Consider the following 13,104-nt stretch of genomic DNA (forward strand, 5'->3'; position numbering starts at 1 on the left):
CTTTTCTATTTTTAAAGTCGATGAATGACAATTTTCAATTGCTGATGTATTCAGGCACAACGGCTAAATTAATAAATCGAAAAAGCCGCAAAAGTTATCCTATTGTCATTTGAAAGCAACAATCATAATTAACAGTATTGTTCCATACAACAATAGATATTGTTGCAAAATAATTTCGGCTCCAAACTTTTTTAATAATCGTTCTAACTGCGATAAACTTTGCAGAGGTTTTACTATGAGATGTTAAAGCACAGGACTCTTGCCAGTGCTGGAGCGAGATAGCACAATAGATTGTATTGCTCTATCTCACTTCAACTGTAACTAAAGTTCTACCTCAAAAGTTTGTGGTACCGGTGCTGTGAGCGAACGAAAAGTCGATTCGAGTGATTTTGTTAGAAAACTTAAGTTTTTCAAGAGTAAATTGTATGTAAGTAATGATAATGACTTCGTAAAGTGTCCGTGATCTAAAGCGGAGTTGTAAACGAGGATTCAAAGTCATTGTACTGTTCAGCTTCATCGACTTTCGTATTAACTGACACGACATTTATTTAAAGAGATTTCCCGACTTTCTGGTAAAATGTTTGGTGAAATTGATTCTGGATGAAGGCTGACTTTACAGTTGTTCAAGGGATCCATCTGGCATGCGCTAGAACTGCCATGCTCAAATTTTTTCAAGCCATCAGCGCATGTAAGACATGGTCTCAAGGGCTGTGTCTTCATTAAAGCGTAATAGGAGCAAAATTTAAAATATTTTACAATAAATTCATACATCTTGAGATGAGCCAATAACCAAACCAGTTTCAGCAAAGCTGGGCTAGAACATTGTTCCACAGCAATGAAGATTGGTCCATTGGGACTTGGTATGGGTTCAATTCCTACTGATTTACCCGAACGCGAAACATCGTTTCAGGTTTCAGAGCACTGCGTCATGCTTACGGACGGACAGTTGGTAAACTAGGCTGTCTTTTAACACTTTAGTATATGTCTTAACGACTCATCGTCAAGTGTTGTTCACATATCACTGAATGTCGTTTGTAAATAATGTCGTAAGTCTAAATTGGCTTGATTTAGTTGCGTTTCATATTTTTCCATTCAATTTTAGAATAGATGATGGAGTTGTTTTTTTCGATATAATTTAGTATTTTTACATTATTCTTAGTTCTATATTAATAATAGTTACTAAGTTTTAGTGAAACTAAATTGGTTTCCTTTACAAATTAAAATAACAACTAAAATAAATAATAAAATGCCTGTCAGTTAATTAAAAGTGGTTTATTGTAAAAAGTCTTTAAGTATTTTGTGTAAGTACTTAGTCCTGTTGGATCAGGATATAAAGTGCATTGTAAATAACTACACATAGAGATTAAGAATGTAAGGCCTTTCTTACACGAGGCAACATAAGTCTGACAAACATACGAAAAAAATATCAAGGGATTGCTGCAATAAGAATTTATGGAAGTTCATACACAGACCCTTGCAGAATTGCGGAGTGTATAAAAGGCCTTAGATGTATTTGTATACAAAGTATTGGATTAACGAATATTAAATCGTTTGTGTAAAACTTTTTTTTTTGTATTTTACTCAATTGTAACTTTTTAAATTACTAAAGCTCAATGTCTTTAAATTTGGGCATGAGAATACTTGTTTATGAGTGTCTCTTTATATACAGATGAAAGAAGACTGATTTTAAGTTCAGTTCGCAACAAAAACGAGCGACATTCATCATTCTCCTTTAGGAAATAAGGTCCATTGTCGAAACTGGAACAATTGCTACTATATTTAATATTACCGCTTTCTGGTCAATTAACATTACTTAAATTATTGGTACTGGTGTAATAGAAAATGCGAAATGGAATACTTCAAATGTATGGTGGTAAACATAAATAATAACTGGATTGTGAGTTTTCGTTACATATTTTAGGCCATAGGCGGTATTGAACCAATTAACAGTAAGTGCTATTTGACTTACTGTGAATTAAAATTTAACAAATCTTCGATAAGATCCTCAGTACTGCAATAATTTCCAATTTCCAATATATGAAATTCTCGTGTCACGGTGTACGTAACTGAACTCCGAAATGGCTGGACTGATTCTAACGAAATTTTGTGTGTCTCTGGTATCGGACAACATCTGTTTTTTTTTGTATGCCATAACCACATTTGCTGGGATAGCCAGCCTTTATATAAGTTAAAATAAACACTCACAAACAAGCTCACCAAAAACTATACCTACTTAATGAAACAGCCTCATTCAATTCTTGGTCCGTCTCTTGGACAGTGCTTCTGCCTCCTCGATGGTGTCAGGTAGCCTCATGTTCCTTGTCTCCGGGAGCATGAGGACCAGCACACTGGAGACCAGGCACATGGCTGCGAAGATCACTGTCGGCATCGACTTGTGGTAGAGCGACTGTAAGGGGAAAATTGTGCATAAAGTTGTGAAGCTAAATCGAAGTAGTTTTTCTAAGTAGAATTCCAAAGACCATCTTTACAGTCATAGAAACTATAACTGCTCATGTCGATCGATCACCGGTTAAGCTACATTTGATATGTTCCGAGGATGGGTGACGATCTATGTCCTAAAGATTACTCCTTGTTTCGGAAGGCACGGTAAATTGTGGGTCCCGGCTGTTATTTACACTTCTTTGGCAGTAGTTACGTATAGAGAGAAGGTAAAAAGTCTGACCATCAGGGGTATCGTGTTGACCAAGTAACTGGGTTGTGGAGGTCAGGGCAATGATTCCTTATTAAACACTGGTGCTTAGATGCATCCTGTTTAATAAAGTTGTTCTGCCATGTTTACCTAGATCTAGCTCAGATTTACACTCACATGTCAAAGCAATTCCTTTCACCATTATAAAACTTACCAGCAAAGGCGTCATAGGCGCTATGAGGGACCCGATCCTGCCAGCCATAGAGCACATGCTAATGAGGGTCTGCCGCATGTTCGTGGGGAACACCTCCGACACGTAGATGTAGACCGAGCTGTAGGCCAGCGTCACGCTCCACTTGCCAACCAGGTACAGGGGGATGGACCAGTAGTCCGCTATAATAGAATGGAAGTTTTGGAATATATGGGCTGTACTGTAATGAATTTAGAGTTGAATTTAGAATGTAGATCATATACACTAAAGCCTGTAGATCAGGTACTGACCTGAACTGACCAGTCAAGTATCTTTATAGAAAAGGAATTTTATTCCCATACATTTGAACTATTTTATTTGAGACGTAATACTGTCTAATCTCTCAGGTGTAGGTGAACACAGTACTACAGAAACAGTACTACAGTAGTACAGAAAACTATAGCTGAGTGTAATTCTATTATATTTAGCGAGAAACACTTAAATGTGTTGAAATTACATTTCATTTTGATTCGTCAAATTTACTATTCTATTTTATTTTCTATCAACTCTATCGATTGCAGAAACGTCAAATCATTCTGTAAATATCAAGTTTAATTGAATTTTTTTTTTTTTCTTATACATTATTCATTGTGAAGTAAATGCATTGAGGAATGTCATCGGAGAAAATCGGATTAGATATGCGTCTTTCAGGAAAGAAGTTAGGAAAACATTACCATATTACTCGCAATTTCATTTCCTTTGTTGTGATCGTATAAACAAAACTGCTAGAACGTTTGTAATTTAATTTTATTAATCATAATTATATTCATGCCGACCCCAACATAGTTGGGAAAAGGCTAGGCCAATGATGAATTATATTTATGACGAGACTATTTTGATTAACAATGCAAAGCAATTTAATTAATGGATACATTGTATTAATGGTATGTTTGTGTGAAAATCGAAATAAATGGTCGCAACAGATAATCACGGGTGTGATTGAATCAGATATCGGTGTGCACGTGGCGTGATATACCAAAAGTCAGAGTACATACTTTGGAACTAGAAATGGAATCCCTTAGCCCAGTAATGTGAACCGACAATAACTGATAAATGACAATCTTTTTAGACTTCGTTTCTTGACAATTGTAATTATTTAACAAAGTGTTAACTTTTGGCGGTAAGATGGCGGTTTGATAGCAACAGAAGATGTGTGTTCGATCCCAACTCTGGCAAGTATAAAGGTGCCTTTACAATGTTATATATACTTTTTTTACTATTCAAGGATACCACTGAAAAAACGATAAAGGAAACCTGAATTCCAAAAGCAAGTCTGAGGTCACCAGCTTCTCGTGAGCTAGCGTGGTGATCAATGCTCAAATCTTTTCTATTTATGGTAATAAGCTTGTGGCCAGCATTTTGCTTTTAATTTTTACACTCTTTTTATTAGCTTCACCTGTATGTTTGTTTGTAACCGACTTCTTTGGGCGCGATTTTGACCCACTTTAAACGGCCAGATTTCGTTCAAACTTTGTAGATTTATTGAGGACCGATGACAATACACTAATTTGATCAAATTATTCCATTTTTTAATTTGCAAAATATGATTTTTATAATCGTGTCTTAGTCTCGTAGTAACAGTTACTTAGAGGCATCAATGTAACGTTTTGAAGTGCCTAGAAAACGGCCTATTTGAAATAAAAACTTTTGGTTTTAAATGTCTCAAGTTATGTAAAAATATAACAGCTGGTGTAATAAAATACAATTATTAAATAAAACAAACAGCGATAAATCAGCGATTTTTTAAATACGAAGCATCATTGACTAAACGTACTCAATCTTTATGCACATGTAGCAGTTTTCGTAACGTACGAATGTTTACTATAAAAGTGATTTTTTTAGGGTTCTCTATCCAAAGATAAAAACGGTACTCTATAACTAAAACTCCGTTGACTATCCATCCGTCTGTTTCCGGCTAGATCTATTAAGCCGTGAAAGTTAGATGGTATTTTCGCAGCACGTATTTCTGATGCAGATATAGCGAAAATTAATAAAATTTAGGTGGAGAAAATGTTGCTACAGTGTTAAATTTAATGAGTGGCTACTTTTTTGGAAATTATTTTTTCTGTACCCAAAATTTCTACGTAACTAGTGCATTTGTGCGGAACCGTCAGTGTTTCAAGTCCAACTGCCACTTGACCAGTTTCTTCTATTAATTTTAATAACATACGTGAATAATTTGTGAGTTTATTAAACAAATGAAACACGTGTAGTTTCGCAATGCACGAGTTTACGTAGTGCAGCGCTTTCACGATACGCGGCGACCGTTCGTATATTATTATTGAACAATCTTTAATCTCGATAGTGATCGTATTTGATATCTAATAATAGATATTATAAACGTGAATGTTAGTTGTTTTTTTTACGAATTCACGCGAAAACTTAACCGACTACTTAACGTAGTTTAATAATGATTTTTGAGACTTCGTACTTCATCTTGGAGGGATTAGAAATTACGTTGGGTGCGATTATTATTCGACTTAAAAAAAATAATTATTATGTTTAACACCGTTTAGTTTTATAACACGTGGACAGAGCCGCGGGCGACCGATATTTAAATAAAGACTCTAAATTGAGAAATAGGGATAATGACTGGGTATAAAAAGTAAAAATTGATTAAGTCCGTAAGTGCCATCATTGATAAATATTAGACATGTGTTTTTCTAAACAACAATATTTGACAACGATGAACTTGTGATGAATAAAGTAGCATTTTTACCTAGTCATAGTTTAACACAGACTTCTTATAATGAAGTTATTAATTCTAATGGATTTTAAAAACAACTGACAAACTTTTATGAGAGACAGTGTTCCCTTCTGGCCCTTAATAACAGTTTTTGCCAATTAAGGGCCGATTTTTCAATCGCCAGATAACTTTTATCTGACGAATACGTTTGACGTTTTGACAATTTTTGCATATTGATATATGTCAAACGGCCATACTTATTCCTCAGAAGGTAACTGATGATTGGAAAATCGGCCCTAAATCACGCAAGTATGTAACCAGCCTTATAAATGAACATGTAAACCAAAACAAAATAGAGCCTTATTTCCGCATTTCATTTCCGTAGTAAACACTCCTTGTTTACTATTACAGCCCTTTATTGATATAGTAATGTTTTATTAATTTGTTTGTACTTTATATTTAGATAACCTTGTTTATATATTCCTATGATGCAATGTTTACAAATATGGATTGATTAGTGATTATGAAATACGAGTACCTACTCATTTAAGTTAAAGAGATTATATTATACGTTACTAATAGTGCCGACAAACGGTCATATGGATTCGCAATTTTTTTGCGGTTTGTGAAATTACATGCCATTATTTTGAAAAAAATATTTTGATAAAGCTAATACTGGACTCACAGCCAAGGCACTTTGCGCAACGTATCTCGATTCGATCGGTTCGATCTGGATGTATTGTGCATGTTGAATGTTTTGTGAAACCCCCCTTGGTACAAGGATTAAATTCCTTAGGTCGGGAATCGTTTGTAAAAATAAGGTCATTGACTAGGATTGTAACAATCACCTGTATTTTTTTGCTGTATAAATTTGTTTCCCCATAAATGCTGTATGATGTAATATTGCTATTTTCTTTTTCATTTCATTGACTGACCTTTGAATTGCTTACTTGTAAATACGTTTTGAATGTAAACGTTTATGACCAGACTATTGACATTGCACAAGCCACTAGCATGAATTCACAACCATAATGTTTTAAAATTATAGAACTATGCTTTTTTCATTTATCTGCTTAACTAGCATCATCATCACGACACCTTCGCCATATTCGTGTTTATTTCAAGTTTATTAGAAAAATTTGATACGACTCCAAAAAAGATGAGATTAAAGTATGTTTTTTTTTTCTGTTGGCTACCTCAGAATTTCAGGCTGTATAAACCAATTCTGTTGATTTTTTAGGAATAGCCGTATTTCTGTCAGTAATTCTTTAGTAGCTTTTTTTTATTTGAGTAAGGTCGGTCGTATGTTTTTGTTGTTTAAACAATATTATAATATTACTATAGTCGATAGCCAGTATCACGATCTACATGACGATAATACAGCGCTTTCGTGCGTCAAACCTCACTTCTTATCTATTGTTTTACCATGGACTGCAGTACTGGGCATTACAATCTTTATAGGTTTTGTAAAATATTTAATCTTAAACCTAAATGCTTCACACAAAACCTTTAAACACGTTTTAACTTGCTTTCTTACTTAGAGACAAGAGTATACTTCAAAACAAATCAAATGAGTCCAAACTCGATGGAGTTGCGACGTTTTATTGCGAAGCTCCTATGGTCAGCATCAGATCAGCTCAATGACACCCTAATATCGGTCACAAAATATAAACAAGCAGAAAATAATCAGCGTAATCGTAAATGGCGGAGTGAGTCTACTTTAACTTCCAGGATTTGATTATAAGCTTGTGGAAAATACATATTAGATATAGATACTTACATCGTGGCAAGAATGCGAAGAGTAGACTCATGAGAGCGCAGGTCAGGTATGTAGCCACTAAGGTCTGCTTCCTTCCATACTTGTCCAAGACAATCACAACCACGATATACGCCGGAATCTCGACCAGTGTCACCAACATGAAACTGACGTATCTATTGCTGCTCAACGATACGGAATTGATCGACAGCCCATAATACACCAAAGAACAAGTCATCCACAAGAACGAACAAATCAGCAACCGCTTCCAAATTATACTGGACCGAATCGCTTTCGACAACTGAGATTTCTTATCTACTGTTTGACTTTCAACCTTCAAGAGTGGATCTCCCAAACATTCAAGCTCAAGTTTCCTTGGATCCAAATTATTGATCTTCGATGCTTTTTTCAAGACCGAAATAGCTTGATCTCTCTTCCCTTTGCTTAGAAGCCATCGGGCGCTTTCGTTCATGAACCAAATGTAGATAGTGATGATTAGTGCTGGGCAGTAGAGTATGAGGATGTAGGTTCTCCAGCTTTCGATGACCCAGGCGAGGAGAGCGATGAGGACGACGCCGATCACGAAGGTCATATTACACATGGCTGATACTATGACTCGTTGCTTGAGGCCAACCAGCTCGATAACTGTTGAGAATAAATTAATGTATATGGATGTAATTGAACGACTAAATATGGTAAGGATGTTGAAGAATATGTTTTTATCTAGGTCATTCTGTAGAAGATTGATTTATTTGGCAGGTTGTCAATATAAAATGTATAAAATTGTTGGAGAAAATCAATTTCTATTTCAACGATTGTAATTTAATTTCTATGAATTGAATCTATTTCACAGTAAAGAAATATCTAGAAAGCACAAGAAATCAGTATGAATAGTTAGTTACAAACAAGTCCAACTAAAATAAGCTTCAGAAATAGGAATTTAAGCGAATTGCAGATAACTGAGAATAACTTTTACAACAGCCTCAACATATTGAACCAAGTTGGAGTCTAGCTAACTTGTCAAGTTGCTAAGTTAGAAACTAACTCAGAATGCCTTCCTTAGAGAGCCGGCGACTCGGCTTCTTTGAATAATCAGATTTCTCGGGATGCCTGGAGACGTCGGAAGTTAAATGTAAAGATTAGGTAGATACGAACTTTTAATGTTTCTTCAGCCAATTTAAAGGAACGCCTCATTAATATTGTTTTTTTTCAACTATTGATGGATTGGTTGAGGTTAAATAAATTGGTTATCTTATCTTGAGGCTGTTTGATTAATTTCTTAACTATCAATGGTGATTTTTAGTATTGTTTGATGGTTTGCATTAACTTATTTACTGAAATGCATTATTGGCTATATAAAATTGAGACTGCTTGCATATTCAATATATTGATTACTACCAACAGATGCTTTTAATTGTTGTTTAATTAAATTAATATTCTTTTGAAAAATTTCTCTTTAGCTTTAGTAATGTAATATAGAAAAATATCCAAAAATACTTACCAAACACATAAGCTGATGGATACAATCCACCTCCAAAGGCAGCCTCCAAGAAATGTAAAGACACGTACGTCAAGTAATTAGGGGCAAACGATCTTGAGAACCCGAATATAAAGCTGGTGGTAGCAGCGAAGCCAACAGCCACCTTCCTCCCGAAGCGATCAGATATGGCGCCGGTAAACAACATGGCCACAAACATCCCGCAGTTGTGAATCGTCCCGACCAACGCCCGCTTCCACTCTTGGCAGCCCAGGTTGAACTGAAAGAGACAAAAGATGAAGACTACGTTTTTTGGTCGACATTTTATAGGAAGCATTTGTTTAGTTTACATATATAGCGCAGTGGTGTCCACCTCCTGTACTACGTCACGAGTTTCATTACTGCGGACAAATATAATATTATTATGTAAGGCATTGGTAATGATCTCAGTTACAACATTTAATTCACTACCGAAATGAAAAAAGATCATCAAATGAATCTGTTTATTGAAGGCAAAACAAATAGGATCAGTGTTGCTTTTGGAAAAACGGTTTACGTTTATTTCCGTCGGTGTCATCAAGAAAACTCAAGAATTATCTGATATCAGACTATTAATCTCTTCGCCAAGGCTTTTGTGTGATCATCATATTCACAAATGATTTTATTAACGTCAGTTGATGATATTTTCAATGTGTGAATTATCGCGCGTGTTGCAATACATTGCGGCGCCGCGTAGCTCTGGTATCAAAAGTAATATATCACCGCCAGCATTGTATCGCAACTTGTACTAAACTAATCAATGGATTAAGTGGTTATGTTGACTCTTGTACTATCTAATACTAGTATTAGCCATAGCTATTAGCAACTATAATTGGTGTAATGAACACCAAGATAATTACTTGGAACTGAGTAAACGTTATTCTTGAGTAATCCCCAGACACTCGTGGCACTAAAAGATCCTTTCCTAAATCGCAATGTAGGTGAATTTACTTTATAACATTTTTGCGGTTTTGAATTTCTGCTACAAGATGTAAAATTTCATAAGCCACTTCCAAATTTTCAATATTAATTTTAGCGTCATTTAAATTCTTCCTCTTCTAAATAATCTTACCTCTTTGACAAGAGAATGTTCATCTTCATAAACGAAGCTCTCACAAGCCATAGTTCTGTTGGCATCAAAGTCTTGGGGGAGGCACTGGAAGTCACTACTGTTGAGTGGTACGTACATCCTGCAGGATTCCAGTCTGTCTCTCTCGTGGTCAGTTGGGATGGCATACTTGAGCCACGAGGTGTCGTTGAAGCGCTGTTCACAACCCTTCACGTCGCATCTGTTGGGAGTATTTTATTATTAGGATGTTTGTAACTTCAGCTGATTCTTCTTCGAGTAAACCTATTGCATTATGTGGAAGAGAGACATCGAAATTTGGCTTAAACTATAACGCTAATACATCTGCAATAATATCACTTTATGCTGTGGTGGTTTTAAGGTTAACTTTCTAAGGATTTGAGTAGAATATTGTTTCGAGTACTTGGGAATAAAAAAGTTTAAAAGCGTCGTTTTTTTGAACATGTCAAATGTTATTGAAGTACGACAAATCAATTTGATCGCGGCAGCAACATTGAGATAATATTATCATACTTTGAATGGAGTCTCGTTGCGAAGACTGACAAGGTCAATGTGCTGAAAAATTATTTTAGTTTCAAAGGAGCAATAACCTGGAACTAATTTAGAGTACTCGTCAGAATCTATTTTGATCATAGCTTATTTTTAGCATGAGATGGATTTTAGCTTGAATTGGTTTTGTTGGCTAACAATTGATGTACCTACCCCTTCCCTTCCTACCCCTTCTCTATTTAAAGAAATGTATTAAGGCGAAAGGAAGCAAGGTGATAAGAATAAAATGCTAGCTCAGAGAATTCAATACTGTGAAAGAACACAGTATTACAGTATTTAAAAGATCATGATTAGGGACTGTTGCTTCTGAAACTATTCGGGAAATTCCGATAAATACGTGTGAGTAAAAAATATAATTTTTAAAATCTGTATATTTCTCACTTAAGTTACCATAGTTATTTTACCCTGTTTTGTTTAAGTCAAATGCACTCATGAGACCTGCGATCTCATTGACATTTGGTTTTGGCTTGCTTTACTTTAAGCTGCATGGTCTTCTATTTCAAGTGCTACGGTAATAGAAGTATTTTCACTATCAGATTTAGGACAAGATTTTCTAGATCACATAAATAATTAAGTTTTGCAGTTTTTTTAGTTTTGTGGATTTTGCGGTTTGTTTTTTGTTGTACCATTAATGTGATAAGTTACACTCACCTGTAAGCCAATTCTTGTGCTTCAAAAATGAACCCGCATTCGAAGAAACTGCTCAGCAGTATAGGGAACAGTAGTAAAACGAAGTTCAGCAGGTTGTATCGCCCGTACGGCCCCAAGCTCTCAAGGATCGAGTCCAAATTGATCTCTTTTTTAATCTCTTCCATGATTCAATTTTTGATGAATTACCTGAAACAAAATGGGTAAAATTAGTCAATATAATGTAGAATTAGGCGAGTTTAGATTTAAAGTTCCAAATTTTGAGGCAACAAACATAAAAAAGAGCAAAATGCAGACGAATTGAGAACCTTCTATTTATTGAAGTCGCTTCAAAAAATAACGTTTACCGTATGTATACAAGTGCTTAGTCTAGATTTAAACAGATGGATGGAGGATGGACAGATAACAGAGCCTTAATCCGTTTTTGGACACATAATAATAAAAACAGAAAACTATACCTCATTGACTTTTCTGATCACAAAACAAAGCAATTCAGTAAACATTATTGAATTCGCGCTTATATCAAAATTATAATATTAATGCTGTTCAGTCCAGAGTATTTAGGTCATGTTAAATTTATTATTCAAATTATGCAAGTTTTTAGTCACCCACACGGCTATGGCAATGTAAATGAGCCATTGTGAATAGTGTTTGAGTGCTTTATGCTTTGTTATTGCTCACGATTCTTCTTTATTATCTGGTGGACTTACTTACGGGTTTGTAGTGGTTTTTGTATTGTTTTAGGTAATTTCGAGAAAGTAGTATTGGATTAATGTTAAGACGAGTCACAACTAAAATAATCGACGTGAAACTATGATTGGTACCATCATGAATGTTGATGGGTGACCGTTTTTGAAAGTTTCGCTTCCGACAAGGAAGATTGTCAAAATAAATGAACCCGAAAAATAAGTGTTATCTACTATGTAGTGTAGAAAATTATCACCAGTTTATTTGATAAACTTATTGGTATATCGCTGTGCGGTTTTATCTATGAATTTATATGCACGAAGTGCAAGTTCTGTCCCAAGGCAAAATATCAAAGTGACTTTTTTAAAGTTAAATGTACTTTCCAAAGCCACTAACTATACTTATTAATGGTGACCGAGTCCAAAGAAATCCAAAAATTTGCATAAATTGGCTAACCCATAGTATCCCGTAGATAAATGCTTACCCCTACCCTCTACGGGAAGGATCCTGTTCCCAGAAGTGTGACTTTTATAAGCTGGTATTATAACATCATTAGAGTAAAATCGGTGTAACCCACATTCAAACTTTATTCATAAAAAATGGACCTGTAGATAAAACAATCGATACCAAATCGAATTTCCAAACTTAACCTTAATTGAATCGATTAGAAAGGAAATTTGAAGTGTGATGATAACAAATTACAATCGGCTAAGCGTCGCTAAACACAGTCCTAGGCGCGCCGCTTGGAATAGAATCATGTGGACAGTGCGTGTACGTTTATAACAGCGACAGCTGTTAAACTTGTCTCATGCCGTCTCTACTAGTCAAAGGGGTTAAAAAGAGACAGAGTACTTATGAACGATATGAATTTGTATTTGTACTTCTAGGGAATAATAGCCTAATATAGAAATGTTTCTTTGTGTCTCGTTCCGGTTGGATTTTTGCAAGTAAATTTTAAGGCACTTCCCGAGAAGCTAGCAGGCTAAATTTTTCAAACCCAATGACAATGCAATTTACAACTATAAAAAGGCTGGACCAATTTTGATAAAATTTTAATGGACATTTAAAAACGTGGGTTATTAGATTTTTAAAATCTATTAATTAGTTATGTTATTCTTTCCCGTTTAAAGATTCTTTTGACCGTTTGTAGAATTGAGCAGAAAGTGACAAAATCAAAATCAAAATCAAAAGTCATTTATTCAAATTAGGCTACTAAGTAGCACTTTTTGAAGGTCAAATTACATTGACAGCACCCAGTTTTGCCCACCCGTCACC

At 35.1% G+C, this 13,104-nt stretch overlaps 1 protein-coding gene across 1 annotated transcript in view; it reads right to left on the reverse strand.

Annotated features, from left to right (window-relative positions):
* Positions 1 to 1,253: 1,253 nt before the first annotated feature.
* Positions 1,254 to 13,104, reverse strand: part of LOC113493833 (organic cation transporter protein-like) — a 28,221-nt gene continuing 16,370 nt past the window's right edge. The window contains exons 2-7 of the mRNA XM_026871863.1: positions 11,146 to 11,331; positions 9,931 to 10,147; positions 8,844 to 9,099; positions 7,367 to 7,987; positions 2,865 to 3,043; positions 1,254 to 2,407 (exon numbers count right to left, since the gene is read on the reverse strand). Coding sequence (XP_026727664.1) covers positions 2,252 to 2,407; positions 2,865 to 3,043; positions 7,367 to 7,987; positions 8,844 to 9,099; positions 9,931 to 10,147; positions 11,146 to 11,309 — 1,593 coding nt within the window. The 5' untranslated portion in view covers positions 11,310 to 11,331 and the 3' untranslated portion in view covers positions 1,254 to 2,251. The remainder of the gene's footprint in view (positions 2,408 to 2,864; positions 3,044 to 7,366; positions 7,988 to 8,843; positions 9,100 to 9,930; positions 10,148 to 11,145; positions 11,332 to 13,104) is intronic.

This window comes from Trichoplusia ni, chromosome 5, assembly GCF_003590095.1.
Source record: "Trichoplusia ni isolate ovarian cell line Hi5 chromosome 5, tn1, whole genome shotgun sequence".
NCBI lineage: Eukaryota > Metazoa > Arthropoda > Insecta > Lepidoptera > Noctuidae > Trichoplusia > Trichoplusia ni.